Here is a 15,678-nt window from a genome sequence, read left to right as displayed (position 1 = left end):
CTTGCATCCTAGAACAAACACATATGAACCATCATAAAAAAAAAAGAAAAGAAAAAAAAAACTGTAAGAGTTCACAATGAGGAAAGAAATTTTACACTGAGGATGTAGCTTGAAATTCAGGTTCAGACAGTCAGTACAAGAGCTTTATGAATTTCATAAAAGTTTCACTGCCACATAACCAGGCTGTAGGAACTGGTTTTTATACAGCTGAACCACATTTACATTCACATGACAACCCTCGGATGAAGAACAATACGGTTTGAATATAGATTAACAGAGATTGAGGAGGACGAGTTGATGATGGAAGTGGAAGATTCTTTGTCATAATATTAAACTCTGTTCGTCTCTTATTTCCAGACATGGTACAGCTCGAACAGTACGATGCCGGTCCTTCAGTGTCAGTCGAACCAGAGGCCAACGTGGAGGTAATTTTCAAAGTTTTTATTTTTGATTGTGTCTTTTAAAAGAAAAGATGTTCTTAAACAAATGTGTCACTTCTGTATTTAAAATTGTGTTTGAGCCATCTCTGACTGTTACCAAAATTCACTTCATGCCAGTATGCTTTCATTTCACTTAATGTGACAGACTGCTTAACAGGCCTCGAAGCATTGATTACACTGTAATAATCCTAGTGATTAATGTTTCTAGTGTGTTTCCTTCCTGACTTGCCCATAAACAGCCACTGGCATCATGTGTCTGCTTCCTCTCTGTAGAATAAGGCCCCACAGACGCTGACGCCAACTCGAAGGAAACCTCTTGAAAGTGATTTTGAGACCATCAAGCTCATCAGTAATGGAGCTTACGGGTAAGAAGAATGGTCCATTGTTTTAGCTTTCATTATGTTTTCTTAGACTTCTTTATTTGTTTTCCAAAAGATTTGTTGCAAACTTTGTTGAGTGCAAAAATGTCATCCTCTCTAGCTGTAATGGTGGCTGTAGTTTGATCATGACACATCAAAGGCAACTTGCATGCAGAGACGTCTTATCTTTGCACTCATGAGTTGAATTAGAATAAGGCAGAGGGAAACTCAAATCTAGTGTGAAAACCACCGAATTGTGTTTTCATTGAGAATATCCCCTTAAGGATAACAGGTCTAATGTGGTTTTTGACAGGGCTGTGCATCTGGTCCGCCACAAGGAGACTCGCCAACGGTTTGCCATGAAAAAGATAAATCGCCAGAACCTGGTCCTGAGGAACCAGATCCAGCAGGCGTTCGTGGAGCGGGACATCCTAACCTTTGCTGAGAACCCATTTGTTGTCTCCATGTTCTGCTCCTTTGAGACACGACGTCACCTCTGCATGGTCATGGAGTATGTAGAAGGTAAAGTCAAAAGAGGCAGCTATGACTGACTCTAAAGAAGAGGGGTTTATTTTGAGTGCTAATGTTGAACTGCCATGAATCGCTTGATTGTTTATATTTCAAATTTGCAGTCCCCATATAATACACAACAAATAGTTTGTGTTGCTCACACAGTCATTTGACCACAGCCACTTGATAAACACTATTATGGGAAATGGTAAATAAAAATGTGTGTAGCGCCTATGGTTTTAATGTTTTCTGTTTCTCTTCTTTGTTAAGGCGGTGATTGCGCAAACTTGCTCAAGAACATGGGTCCACTGCCTGTGGAAATGACAAGGATGTACTTTGCTGAAACAGTCCTGGCCCTGGAGTACCTTCACAACTATGGCATTGTGCATCGTGATCTCAAACCTGACAAGTGAGAACACAAACCTCCCACTTCACTCCTGTTTTAAGATTTTTGAATTTCTTCTGGAAATGCACTAAGTATGACGAAGCTCTGCATCTGTGCTTTCGCTTTTCATCAGGATTCATTAAATTAAACGTCATTAAATTACTCAACAGACATGGTCTGGTCTCTGATGATGCATAGATTTGTCCCAGTTTTTTTTTTTTTTTTTTTTTTTTTTCAATCCTCCTCGTCCTTTTCTTTTTCAGTCTGGCTACTTGTATTTGCTTGCAGAATTTGGTTAAAGTATCGACCATTCAAAAGTCAAATGCACTTGGAGAAAACCTGCTTATCTTAATTAACTTTTTTTTTTTTTTTTGTGTCTACCCAACAGTTTATTAATAACATCCATGGGCCACATCAAGTTGACGGACTTTGGCTTGTCTAAAATCGGCTTGATGAACATGACCACCAACCTGTACGAGGGTCACATGGAGAAGGACACAAGAGAGTTTGTTGACAAACAGGTGAGACTGTTTCAGATGTAAGAGACAAAACATCTGTATGCATGGAAGACAAATAACACTAATTAGTGACAGATGTGATTATGGAAGCAGCTGTTTGTTTGTTTCCCCTTACTCACCTGTGTTGGTTTGCACGTGCAGGTGTGTGGCACTCCAGAGTACATCGCCCCAGAGGTGATCCTCAGGCAGGGCTACGGAAAGCCTGTGGACTGGTGGGCGATGGGGATCATCCTCTATGAGTTCCTGGTCGGCTGTGTCCCGTTCTTTGGAGACACTCCTGAAGAGCTTTTTGGCCAAGTTGTCAGTGGTGAGTGATGACATGACAGAGAAGCCATTAAAAGAAAGAGATGCAGCTGGTTTTTAAAAACTCTAGTAAATAGTGGTGAGAATTAATTTTCAACTTGGTATCGATGGCAAGTATTGGCTCTCGTAGAAACCAGGAGCACAAATTGACATAAAAATTTTCCCGTTAGGAAACAGAATAAACTTTACAAAATATTACTGCTTCTTATAGTATAATAGCAAAAGATATTTACTTAATCTCATCCACATGCAAATGTTTGATATGTTTAAAGAAAAGACCAGCATATAAATTCAAAGAAATGAATTAGTGCCAGCAAGATTGTATAAGGATTTCCAAACCCTGCCTGCTGCAATGCCAAGCAGTATGCTGAGATGTGCTTTTTTAATCACCTTTCTATGACTGTATAATAGTGTAGAGGCTATGTTATTGTGAAAAACTGCTCTGACATGTGATCAGCTGACTGGCCTGTACTTCTGTGGTTTGCAGATGAAATAATTTGGCCTGAAGGAGACGATGCTTTACCTGCTGATGCCCAAGATGTGATCACCCGCCTGCTGAGACAGAGTCCCCTAGACCGACTGGGAACTGGTACTGCTGAGTTTACTACAGATCAACTTCTATTAAACTTTATAAAGTACTCATAGAAGAGAACAATTTAAAAACGACGCAAGTTGAATAAAAATTAGAAGTAATGATATTTGATGAAGTAAAGTGGAGACAAATGGTAAACATCTATCAGAAGACATTTTTAAAAATCCACTTCACTGAACTTGATCCAGTGTTTAACTGGCTGCGAAAACTGTGTGGTTGTAGGCGGAGCCTCAGAGGTCAAACAGCACCCTTTCTTCCTGGGTTTGGACTGGAATGGACTCCTGCGGCAGAAAGCTGAATTCATCCCTCAGCTGGACGCAGAGGACGACACCAGCTACTTCGACAGTAGGTCACAGTTGAGAGTATATACAATGTCACATCCTGACTTCAGGCTCAAAGAGCAGGTTTTCTCTGGCATTCACAACACATACAGCACAAATCAAAGCGCGGCATTTCTGGTGGCTGTTAAAAACAGGACCTCTCACGATATAAGACGTCTGCTGTTTGATATTATTGATGTACAATGACTGACAAAGAAAACCACTACAGACTGGGTTCTCTGTAGTTCTTTCAAAATAGAAACCTTTTTGTGTGAATTTCTATGAAAATTGGAGTGTCATTTTCTGTTTCTGTCTTCAGCTCGATCAGAACGCTATCATCATATGGCGTCTGACGAGGATGAGGAAACCAATGATGAAGAGTCTTCCTTGGAAATCAGACAGTTTGCTTCCTGGTCGCATCGCTTCAGCAAGGTAAAGACTGCACCTGTTGGAAGACAAGAACTTTGGAGGTTGAAAAAGTCCAAATGGGTACAAAAGAAGCTTCAGCATTAATTCTATGGATATTTACAATGTTTATTTAAATATTCCAATATTCATATTTAAAAGAAATATGCTATGACAGACTTGGGTAAAATGTGACAATTATCAGGCCATCCCTCTGTGTTATGCATCATTTATAAGTGTTAGTCATCAAAAAGGCTCAGTGTGTGGAAAAAATCCATGTAAAATGAATCAGTGTAGAAGATGAAATCATCAAGTGAAATCAAATGACTTGTGATAACAAATTTGAATGGAGGACAAGCATGAAATAATGCATGATCTCTATTTCACAATCTCAGGTTTACAGCAGCACAGAACATCTGGCGACACCTTCCAACCTGAGTTTCTCCTCCGACCGCAGCCACAGTGAGGACAAAGAGGACCGCGGGGACATGGGAGGACTCAGTCTCTCCCCAAGCCCAGCAGAGGGCAGTGTGGAGCGCAGACACGCTGGACGCATGGCCAGGTTGGCACAAGTCTAAAATATATCATATTGTATGTCATAACCGCCTGTTATTCCACTTTTCTTCTTTTCTTTAGTTCTTCTAGTTCACATTAAAGTTTTTTTGTTGATTTTTTTTTTTCTTACTCAGCACTTTTGTTGCTAGGTTACCTATGAAATGCTGCCAAAATCTTGAAGAAATTATTGGATCATGAGCCCTTGGAACTTTCCCTCGTTATCTGTTTGAAAGCAGCAAGCTGTCAAAACACAGTGCTGCTGTGATCACAGTTGATTTACTTTTCCAACTGGTCTTTGTCTGTTTGAAGCCTTCGCCCTCGGGCCTCCTCCAGCTCCTCCCAGTCTGAGAGGAGCACCAGCCCTCTGGTGATGAGCAGCACCCACAGCCTGGAGACGATGCCCCGTTTTGCCCTCTCCACTGATGATGAAGGTAAATCCAGACTGCCAGGATTTTTATGCCAGCCAGGTCCGGATGGCATTATGTTCGCGGGTTGTCTGTCCGCCTTATCTCAGTAACACCTTGAGGGAATTTCTTCAAATTGGGCACAAACATTCACTTGGACTCAAAGCTGAACTGATTACAATTTGGTGGTCAAAGGTCACTGTGACTCATGAACTCATACGCTAATTATGACACAGTTATACACAAAGGTCTAAAGGGATAAAATGATCAAGTGATGGCATTTTATATCCGAATGGTCAAAGGTCAATTTCACTGTGACATCATAATGTTCATACTACATATTAGAGCCATGAACAGTGAGCATGTTTACATGTTGTTCATTTTTTAACCTGTGTTACCTGCAGCTGAGGTGGCTGTGTCAAACCTTCGGAGGATCAGGATTCGCAGCAACAGCACCGGGGCCAAGCATTCATCCCCCAAGGAACCGGCCGGCCCACGACGCTTCGGTAACCAGCTGGAGACACCGGACAGACAGAGGCTTCCCTGCGGAGGGAAGGTTCCCAAGTCAGCCTCCGTCTCAGCCCTGTCTCTCATCATCACTACAGGTACAGGAGGTTATCATCACCAGTTTCAAGTCCAAGTCACTTGACGAAGGGAAACTGCTTTCAAATGAAATAAAATAAGACCATGTCTTTTCATACATGAACAAAAATTTGTAAATGTTACTATATTTATTTACATCTAGAATATAAAAGTTGAGCTTATGAAACTGTTTTTGTGTAACTGTATGTGAATATATCAAATTTATATGGTCAGAAAAAGGAACCACAGCAGTCCTGTGTTTGTTGTAGATGACTCGCCTGGTGGCCTCCAGCCCAGTCCCATTTCCCCACGCTCGCTGTCCTCCAACCCCTCATCTCGTGACTCCTCGCCCAGCAGGGACCTGTCCCTCTGCTCTGGCAGCCTGAGGCCGCCCATCATCATCCACACCTCAGGGAAGAAGTTCGGCTTCACTCTGCAGGCCATCCGCGTCTACATGGGCGACAGCGACGTCTACACAGTGCATCACATGGTGTCGGTGGGTGCGACCACAAGATCTAAATCCTATTTGTGTTACAAGACACACAGCTATAACTAGTCCTTGTTTGTTTTCAATGTCATGTGTTTTATTCTGATGATACTAAACCAGAAAGTATAAAAAGGTGGTTATGTAATGCTCAAATACAACTCCTCTCACACCCTGTGTTGCTGTTTTAACAGAGTGTGGAGGAGGGCAGCCCGGCGCACCAGGCAGGTCTCCGCACTGGAGACCTCATCACCCACATGAACGGAGAGTCTGTCCAAGGCCTGGTCCACCCTGAAATGATAGAACTGCTACTGAAGGTACAGCAACTTACTGTAGCAGTTTGTCACTTTGAAATTTTGTGTAATTTGCATTCTTTTTCCTTGGCTCATATGAATCATTATTTCATTCCTTTGAAATGTGCAGAGCGGCAGCAAGGTGGCGCTTCAGACCATAGCACTTGAGAACACGTCAATCAAAGTTGGTCCAGCTCGAAAGACCAAACACAAAGGCAAAATGGCTCGTCGCAGCAAGAAGAGCAAGAGGAGAGATAATTACGACAGGTGAGAATCTAAGGATTTGTTTCCTCTCACTCTCTGCAGCTCTGCAGTGTTACTCATCTCTTGTTTACTCTCTGTATGAGGTTGGAAACTGGTGAACTTCAGAAAAACTACCTTTCAAAACTGAGTCCTTTGTCTCCCTCTAGTGTTACACACTGTAAAGTGTAGTGTAGTAGCAACTTAGTACTACCTTGATTACATTCTCTGCATCATATGTTTTGTTGCAACAGTGAATATTTAACATCAACATTTATGTCAGTGCAGCTCTATGTACTGTTGTGTTTTCAAAATGTATATATTTTTGCTGTTATTAATAATGTACATTGATGTTGTGATATCAACTAGATTCACAACAGCCTAAACACATAACAGGGCTGTTAGAACACACAGAATATCACATCAACTCTGGGTCAGTGCCATTGTTTAACCCACTCAACTGCACAGGATCAAATATCTGACTCTTGCTTTTCGTCCACTCCAGGCGACGAAGCATCTTGAAGAAGCTGTCCAAGCAGAGCACAGTGATGCACAGCAGCCGCAGCTTCTCTTCAGGTCTCCATCACTCGGTTTCCTCCAGCGAGAGTCTCCCAGGCTCCCCGACGCACAGCCTCTCGCCCGGCCCCTCCACACCCTGCCGGAGCCCTGCACCCGACCATCAGGCCTTTGGTGAGTTGGCTTCAGGGTTATTGATGTGGAAAGTAAATGGATCTTGTGGTTAAAAACTTATCCGAGTCAGTAGAGGCTTTGCAATTGTACTACGAATCTTGGAACATCCAAAGATCATGCTACTGTTATCATATTGTATAGCGCTGATTGATTTGCACATAATGGTAAAATATTGTGCAACTTATGATGTGCAGTATTTAAAAAAGTTTTTAATTCTTTCCAGAAAATAACTCTCCCCAGAGCACGTCTCCATGCTCCAGCTCTCCCAGTTCTCCTGCCGCCCACATCCGGCCGAGCTCGCTCCACGGCCTGGGATCCAAACTCAGCACACAGCGCTACAACAAGGTGGGCCGCCGGAAGTCAACCAGCAACATCCCTCCCTCGCCTTTGGCCTGCAACTCATCCTCCACCCAGCCCCTCTCTCCACAGCGCTCTCCCTCCCCACTGCCTGGCTTCGCTAAAAGCCTTCACACTTATCATGGCAAAACCCTGTCACCACCCACCATTGTTAGACACATTGTCCGTCCCCGCAGCGCTGAGCCACCCCGATCTCCTCTTCTGAAGAGGGTGCAGTCAGCTGAGAAGCTGTCTGGGGTGTATCATGCAGATAAGAAGTCGTACGCCCCACGCAGGCACACACTGGAAGTGCCGTTTTATGGTGAGGGTGATCTACTTGGTGACTCTGAGGCTGAGGGCGCCTGTGGAGGCTCCTACATCGGGGTTGATCACAGCAGGTTGGTGGGCTACATCAGCAGCCAGAGGATGAGGGACCCTGGGATTGAACGATCTGAGCAGCTGGTCGTGATGAGAAAGCTCAACCTGTCAGAGCGGCGAGACTCCTTTAAGAAGCAGGAGGCCGTGCAGGAGGTGAGTTTTGACGAGCCGGAGGAGAAAACCAGCACCACGGTTACAGTTACCACCACAGCAGCTGGAGCCCAAACACAACCTCAGCAGCTGCAGCAGCACAGGACGGCCTGGATGGTCACTGGACCCCAAACAAGCGAGGAGGTGGAGCTGGAAGTGCCGGTGGTGAGGAGGTTCACTCTGGTGCCCCAGATCGCTGTGCAGGGCTCAACGGAGAGCGAGGAGCAGGACGAGTGGGAGCCATGTTCAGACAGCGAGGAAACAACAGACAAACCTGAGCTCGACATCGGTGTCACTTCATCTCAGCAGGAACGGGCAGGATGTCCCCTCACTGACAACAGCTGCAGTCAGGCAGCAGAAACCACTTCCGCTGTCCCTCGAATTGGACCATCAACAGAGTGCAGAGAGGAAACTCCACAAAAAGGGAATCTGAGAAAGTGACAGTTCACCACTGCACTTGTTTCAACTGCTCATTTCTTTTCTTTCAAGTCTTTCAAGTGTAACTCTGAGGGAGAACTCCCAGGTGTTTTTTAGTCTAAGCCAGACGAACTGGAAGCTGGAAACTCATTTACTTACCTGTCTGGTTTAAAGAGAGTGGGAGAAGATTTTACTTGAATTTCTTTTTTTTTTTTTATTGTTAATACTTGCCTCAAGGATTTGCAGGAGTTCTGGTCGTATTTATTACATTTGTAAACTATGATGAGTTAATAACAGGTAAAGAGGGAAGTTGTCATTGGTTGAGTAGCCAAAGCTCAACATTTTTGTATTCATGAAATGTGGTTTTATGTCTTTTGACTGGATTTTTTTTCTATAAATGTCTATTTTTTAAATAAACCGTTGTGGTACACATTAGTCTGATAATGCTGGGCATAACTGTTGCAGGACCAAAAGGTACGAGAAGTCATTTTTAGAAACTTTTTTTTTTTCCCTCAGTGTCTGTTTAAATTTGAACAGTGCAGCTTTCAGTAGTGCAATACTGCTACAGTATAATCTTGATGTCCACAAAACTAAGAATGAACTTCAGTTAACACTATGAGCAACATGTGTCATTATCTACAGCACACAACTGCAATTTGCATGCTCTGCATAGATTTTGTGCTACTTTTCTTCAACCTACCATCGCACTACATCCTTCAGAACAAGGGTTAACACAAAAGCTACTAGGCACAAATTAGGCTGCAGTAAAAAAAAAATATATATATATATTCAAGCTTGAAAATTGTACAAAACTGGGAAGCTTTGCACAGCCTGAATTCTTCCATTCTGCACTTGTCACACAGATCAGTTGTCCACATAACATCATATTTGTAGGGAGAAAGAAGTGCTAAGTTATGGTTGTCTAACAGAAGACGTTTCTCTTGACAACCTCATCAGCTTTGTAAGAAATAAAAGTACTCCCTCTGACTCGTTCGTCATGTCCGCAGCACTGTTTTTCATAAATGTGGAACCAGTCAGTGCAGGGTTATATCGCATACCACCTGGGTGCGACTTTAAAGCGCGGGCTGTTTTTGCAGACATTTTGAAGCCGACTCAAGAAGGATGTTATGTGCCATGACATTTGTGCAGTGTCCTCTAAGCCATATCTTTGAAAAGAGAAATGTCCATTTAAATCATTTGTGTTGCTTGTAATTTCAACCCAACATGAAGACTTTTCTAGGAATCTTGTTTGTTCCTGCTAGGTGTCACAGTTTCAACAACATCTCCTGAAAAATGAAGTTCAGTACTAAGCTCTGGATGTTGTACACAAATGTTTGTGGCTACTTGATGTAAAGTTAATGTAATCCCGTGTCACAGACGTATGACAAATAGTTATTCCTGCTCACTGCTCATCTGTGAACACAGATACAGCATGACTCTGCATCTTGCTGTGATAACTTGTTCTACTCAAAGCATGCATCTTGCAGGAAAAAAACACTGAGCAGCCAAACTCCATCTTCACAGCCTGGAGGGAATCACAGGAACATGTTTTTGTTTGTGAAAAACATTTTGATATTTATTTTTTGAACTCGCGTAAAGCGACTACATATTTTGAACCTGGAAAGTGTTGCACCCTCGTGTATTTTTGGAGTATTTTTTTTCCTCAAACTGTTGTGTTAGTCTTTGTTTTTTCTCATGAGCATGTGAGAGACACCATGCCTAAAATGACCTGTCCCTACTCAATTTACTGTGTAGTGATGTTTACATTGGGGAGAAGTGCACTAATGTATTTTGACATAGCTTTTGTAACTGAATGTTGAAGAGGGACACATCTACAATGAATCCAAACCCAGGGCTTCTTTGAACAAATGTTTTATGTGTTTGTATTGTAGAAATATTGCTGTATATTTTGATAACAAGTTTGTGTGTAATTCCAGATGTGTTGAAGGACAAGATTATGCACAATGACAATGATAATTTCTGGCACCAGGATTTTTAAATCTGACTTGAGGTAATGGGCTCTTTTTACCAAAACACCGGGCTGTAGGTGCGTCACATTTTTCCACTACAGAAATGGAGTTTAAGGTTGATTGTCTTATTTGTCAGTGGCTGTTGCTAGCCGACTTTCTCTTGGGTCTTCTGTTTATATAGCATCAGATTTGTTGATGTGTCTCTTATGACCCTCTTCCTCAAAATAGTCTTTGAATCTCGTGATGACGACCTCACAAGGTCCTGTCATTGTGTGAGCGAACAGCACGGACAGATCCCTGAATGGTTCAGTTATTTTTGCAGTCTGACAGAATTGTTTACAATGAACAAACATGCTATGTACTGTACAAACATTTTATATCCTGTGTCTGTATATGATGAAGCTACCCTCTTTGATACCATGGAAGAAGACTACACTGAAACTATTCTTGAGGATTAATTTAGCACCAACCTGAGAATCATTCAGCGAATTTACATGCACTTGAGTAACAGAGTTATCATCGGTTTTTTGAAATTACCTGGGTTCTTCTAGAGAAACTTACTGTATTTTCATGAATATGTAAATATGTAAACAGGTTTGTAATGTATTTTTTACATGTGCACATTTGAATGAGAAAGATGTCTTACAAGGAAATTAATGCTGAAGGAGGATGAATACAGAAATATCTTTAGCATTCATTTATCTAAAATAATTGGATACAAGTCAAGCAAACTAAAACCACATACTTAATACTATTTGTACAGTTCAAACTGGGACAAACTGTAATTAAAATGCTACATGGTTAAAGGATAAATCACTAAGACCAGTAGTAATATACCTGTATTACTTTTAAAATAATATTCCTGATTCATTCAGCTGCACGTGGACATCTTTTTTGCACTGTGTTCATACCTGATTTCCCTAAATAACCTGGTTTCTCTTGTGAATGTAAATGTAGCTGCTGCTGTGATCACTACTGGTTGAAAGTGTCATGTCACAGTAGTGAGAGGTGGAAGCTTCAACCACTGGAGGTCAGCTCAAGCAACACTCAGCTGGTGTTAAACTTAACTCTTTTTTTTCAAGGTCAGACTGCCGTACATGTGCATGTGTTCTCCTGTGGACTATTCTGTTCAGTGCATGCTGCATGACACAAGCACACAACTGTAATACTTGATTGCATGGTATACCGGCGTTGTCGCCCTGTACTGTGTTTTCTTGTGCAACAAATAAACTTTGTATTTCTCTTTGACTCTTCTTTAGTTGGGCTCCGCTGGTGTTTGACGTGTATGGATGTTAATAGTTAATATGCAGGCAGTAATGGGTTTGAGAAAGTGTATAAAATCGGTTATGATAAACAGTCGCACCTTTTTAGACTTCTGTCATCTCACACTTTTTACTTTGTATGCAGTCATCTGACAAGTTTGGTTGCTAACGCAGAGACATTGCTATAAACATATGTAGTTTAGTTAACAGCAACATTAAGATTACAGTAATCATGGTACAGACTACAGGGAAAAAAAACGACATTTTGACAGCAGGTTGCTTTAACAACACACTGACATCTGTATTAATTAGTGTCTCAGCATGTGTGACTTCTTACTGATATTATTTGGCCTTGATCTTAATGAGTCTTCCTGAATAAATGAAGCTTAATTAATTAACTGTATATTGTTCACTTTGGCATATGCTGTAAAATAGCACTGATTTGAAAAAAACAAGAGCAACTGTTTAAAAAAAAGATTTTTCTGCATAATATATATATATATTGTTCATTTGAAGTGAAAAGAAGTAAATACAACCCCTGAAACAAACAAACATTAAAGAGGAGCCTTTTTTTCAAATGATGACAAGTTTTTTTCTCCAAACACACCTCTGGTGATTGCGGCCAAAGAATTAGATTTTAATTCAATCTGTCCACAGCACTTGTCTCAAGAATGACTCCTAAGAAGCCCATGAGTGTTGAGTGTTACTACAAGGTCCTCAGCTGATAGTTCCTAATGATAATTCTTGACCTGCCTTAAGTCCCAATGAGTCCATTCAGGCTTTATTAGTTGATTAAGTTCTCAGTGTTTTACAAGTACAACATTTGCACATGCCACAATTATTGTTGTATTTTCTTAAATTCATGAAATAAATAGTAACAATGCATTAAGGTTTGAAGAGTTTTTGGATATCTGTTTGCTGCAGAGGTTGTTTTCACTTCTTTTCACTTCCAAAATAAACAAAGCATATAATTTACCCAGGCCTACCAAAACTCTTGTATACAACTGTATTGCTTTACTGTACTGCAAAGGGGGTAAATTTCCTGCTTACTCATTCACTTTATATTTCACAAACAGCTGTAGAGGTGCTGCTTTATGTCAGGATGAAATGCTGCAGTTTCCTCCCAGGCCTCCAGGAGTCAGTAACGTGCTGAGATACGTCACTCCACATCAGAGAAGAAGCTCGGTGTCCTTCACAACAGCCAACATGGCGACTGCTACCAAACTCATCCAGAGGCTGCGCAATTTTTTAGCAGGGGTAAGCAATAAAACCGCGGACAGAATTTAAACAGGAGCCAGGACCTACTGATAAATACAACATGTTTATCTCGGGATGAAACTTTCGAACAGGACTAATTTAACGGGCAGAAATTGCCAGTGTTAGTTAGCATGTAAGAGCTAGCCATCCGGGCTAGCTGCACGGTTGAGAGCAACGTACTGTTCATGTCATTAGTCTGTTTTGATGATTAAATCACTGGTTGGTTTCTTTTTCAGCGAGACCTGCAAACCAAACTTCAGCTGCGATATGAGGAGGTTGCCAAGAGGTGAGACTGCAACCATTAGTTACCCTCTGAGAACAGTTTTATTATTTATGTGTAAACGTAGAACTTAATAAAGATACGTAAATGACAGTTAATCAGGAGTTGTATTTAAAACAGCAGCTGTACTGTCTCATGTCAGTGTCTTGTAGAAAAACATTCTGCTGTGCTGTCATTTGGTTTGAAATCTGATTTTCTTCTATACACAAGGGCAGGAGAGTTTGTGGGGTCCAAAGCTTTATATTCTGTCTTTCTAGCTCATAATTGGACCTCTTATGGCTTAATATTCCTGTACAACAATTGTAGGCACTGACGGAAAGTGAGGATGCTCTCAAAAACTATGTCATGAGTAGTTTTTACTTATCAGTTAACATCATAAAAAGTTCAGTAAAGGGAGAATCAGACCAGGATTTGGTGTGACCTCATTTTGTCTGTAAACCAGCACCAATTCTCCTGTGAACAGTTTTTCAAGGTACTTGGCAGGTAGGTGGTTCAAAGCAACTTGGAGAACTTGCAACAGTTCCTCTGTGGATTCAGGCTGTCTCAGTGTCTTCTGTCTCTTCATGTGATCTGAGACTGACTCAGTGATGATGACCACGATGGTGTTGCATGGACAAAAATGTATAAATCTGAAGTGCCTATAACTTTCACGCAGTGCTGTATGTGCCTTAAAAATCAAGGCTAAGCACAATCCCCAACAAGCTTCAATCTTATCAAAGTTACCAAAAGTTTTTTTTTTTTTAACATAAAACTACCATGAAGAAAGGCATCCAGTCAGCCCCTTTCAAACACAGTCCCTTGTTTTTTTTTTTTTTATTAAGTTTAAGTTTAGAGCCTGACAATCCTGGCAAAGGTGCAAAATCTGTATGCAGCCTGAAAGAAAATACAGGCATTGCTTAAACGTAACAATAAACCTCATTTTAGGTAATGTTATCACTTGTGGACAGCTTTAAAGAGACTTTTTAAAGCAGACATGCAAATTAATTCTGTTTACAATGTTTCTGTTCAATAGGACACAGCCACCACCCAAACTGGCAGTAGGCCCAAGCCACAAGTATGCTGACAACTACTACTTCACCAGAGACGGCCGCAGAGAGTCAGTACCCGCCACAGTTGTCATGTCTTCACAAAAGGCTCTCACTGCTGGCAGGTAAGTGACTCAAATCAAAGCAGTTTCATGTACAGTCATAATGTGATTGTAACCAGACAAGGATAATACTCTCATTGTAACATACTGCACATATTACTTTAGCTTGATTAAAGTGAAAAGCAGAGGAAGTGCACCTTATGAACAGGGCTGGAAGACAAATATCTAAATGTAGATTAAGACCAACTTTTGATCAGCTGCCAGTGTTCACAGCTGGAGTAAGTGGAGCTGTGGTAAGATATGTCAAGTATATCAGGGGAATTTTAGCCATGGAACTATTTAAATCAACCAATGGCTGTCTGAGTTTTATCCACATTTTTGCGACATGTACAATGAACCAGCTGTCTTGATGACACCTGCAACACGAGAACTTACCTCCTGCTGCCTTGCACTTTTATAAAACAATGAGACACCACAGCACCTGTTTTCCCTGATATCTGAAATGTATTACTTTCAGTTTGTAGCTGACTCTTTTGACTTCCTGTGTTGTTTTTTTGAATCTCTTCTAGCCAAGTTGCTGAAGCCCCAAAGCCTCCTGTTACTCCGGGTGCTGTATATAAAGAACCACCACTCTCCACAGACCAGCCATATCTGTGAGCAGCAGGACAAACTGTTTCAGCATCAACAGCCTAATTTCTCCATCTCAAGCTGCTGTAGAGGCCTGACCACAGCAAGTGTTGGTTGTATCCTGTACAATAGAAATGTGAATAAAGTGTGTTATATGTTTAAGTTTTTTTTGTCCAACTGGTTATTCTGGTCACATTATGAGCTGAACAAATGTTAAATCATCAGTGTCATCTGTGCAAAAACTTTATTGTCATGTGAAGAATAATTTGGACATACTGAGTGCAAAGAGGGTAGAATAGCAGGAATGACTTAGCAGATGAACTACATGATTTCATAAGCTGTCAGATGAATGTAATTCTTGTGAACATGGGGCGTATTGACATTGGCCAAACCCCAGTGTCCACCTTCAGACTTTGATGCCTGTTCCCATTAAGTCCTAGAGGGCTTAGAGCTGTTCCACTGTAAAATCAGCAGGTTCATCGGGCTCTCTCGTCGACATTTTGGGCCGTTTATGAACACTTAACGTCACTCCTGGAGACTTTACTAAGGGAATTACCCATAGTTCCGAGCGTTGGGACGTTAAACACGGGGTTACCATAGTTACAGGGCTTAGAAACGATAAAACGGAATAAAGAAGATACAAGAAGAAACGCAAATAATCAATCACGAAAGGAACGAACCCAAACTAAAAATTAAGTTTACATGTAAATATAAAGACATAGCTGACTGATGATTCGTGACCAGAACTGTGTGTAGCTGTTTGTCCTATCATGGCACAACGATGAATTATAAACAAAGTCCAAAACCCACAATTCTACGGAACATGTTTTGGCG

The 15,678-nt window shown here is 41.4% G+C and overlaps 2 protein-coding genes across 2 annotated transcripts in view; both read left to right on the top strand.

The window, feature by feature from the left end:
- mast3 (microtubule associated serine/threonine kinase 3) overlaps positions 1-11,547 on the top strand; it is a 29,826-nt gene extending 18,279 nt beyond the window's left edge. The window contains exons 10-26 of the mRNA XM_022746731.1: positions 358-425; positions 714-805; positions 1,113-1,321; positions 1,580-1,718; positions 2,083-2,215; positions 2,354-2,519; positions 3,003-3,104; positions 3,330-3,452; positions 3,747-3,859; positions 4,228-4,394; positions 4,697-4,818; positions 5,196-5,396; positions 5,643-5,869; positions 6,052-6,174; positions 6,281-6,417; positions 6,896-7,080; positions 7,304-11,547. Of these exons, the coding sequence (XP_022602452.1) occupies positions 358-425; positions 714-805; positions 1,113-1,321; positions 1,580-1,718; positions 2,083-2,215; positions 2,354-2,519; positions 3,003-3,104; positions 3,330-3,452; positions 3,747-3,859; positions 4,228-4,394; positions 4,697-4,818; positions 5,196-5,396; positions 5,643-5,869; positions 6,052-6,174; positions 6,281-6,417; positions 6,896-7,080; positions 7,304-8,385 (3,389 nt within the window). The 3' untranslated portion in view covers positions 8,386-11,547. The remainder of the gene's footprint in view (positions 1-357; positions 426-713; positions 806-1,112; positions 1,322-1,579; positions 1,719-2,082; positions 2,216-2,353; positions 2,520-3,002; positions 3,105-3,329; positions 3,453-3,746; positions 3,860-4,227; positions 4,395-4,696; positions 4,819-5,195; positions 5,397-5,642; positions 5,870-6,051; positions 6,175-6,280; positions 6,418-6,895; positions 7,081-7,303) is intronic.
- A 1,222-nt stretch (positions 11,548-12,769) lies between these two features.
- On the top strand, positions 12,770-15,010 carry ndufa7 (NADH:ubiquinone oxidoreductase subunit A7). Its single transcript, XM_022738300.1, has 4 exons — positions 12,770-12,850; positions 13,087-13,136; positions 14,143-14,280; positions 14,787-15,010. The coding sequence occupies exons 1-4, from the start codon at positions 12,800-12,802 to the stop codon at positions 14,872-14,874; spliced, it is 327 nt and encodes a 108-aa protein (XP_022594021.1). The 5' UTR covers positions 12,770-12,799; the 3' UTR covers positions 14,875-15,010.
- The last annotated feature ends 668 nt before the right edge of the window (positions 15,011-15,678 follow it).

Source organism: Seriola dumerili, unplaced genomic scaffold, assembly GCF_002260705.1.
Source record: "Seriola dumerili isolate Sdu_G_001 unplaced genomic scaffold, Sdu_1.0 BDQW01000002.1, whole genome shotgun sequence".
Taxonomy (NCBI): domain Eukaryota; kingdom Metazoa; phylum Chordata; class Actinopteri; order Carangiformes; family Carangidae; genus Seriola; species Seriola dumerili.
Note: the sequence above shows the minus strand (reverse complement) of the source record. Positions and strands in the feature narration are given on the sequence as shown.

Bases quoted from the DNA above. Each gene is read 5' to 3' on its own strand.
- ndufa7 (XM_022738300.1), top strand. From the start codon at position 12,800: ATGGCGACTGCTACCAAACTCATCCAGAGGCTGCGCAATTTTTTAGCA. The intron at 13,137-14,142 runs GTGAGACTGCAA...TCTGTTCAATAG, and splicing joins TATGAGGAGGTTGCCAAGAG to GACACAGCCACCACCCAAAC. The intron at 14,281-14,786 runs GTAAGTGACTCA...AATCTCTTCTAG, and splicing joins AAGGCTCTCACTGCTGGCAG to CCAAGTTGCTGAAGCCCCAA.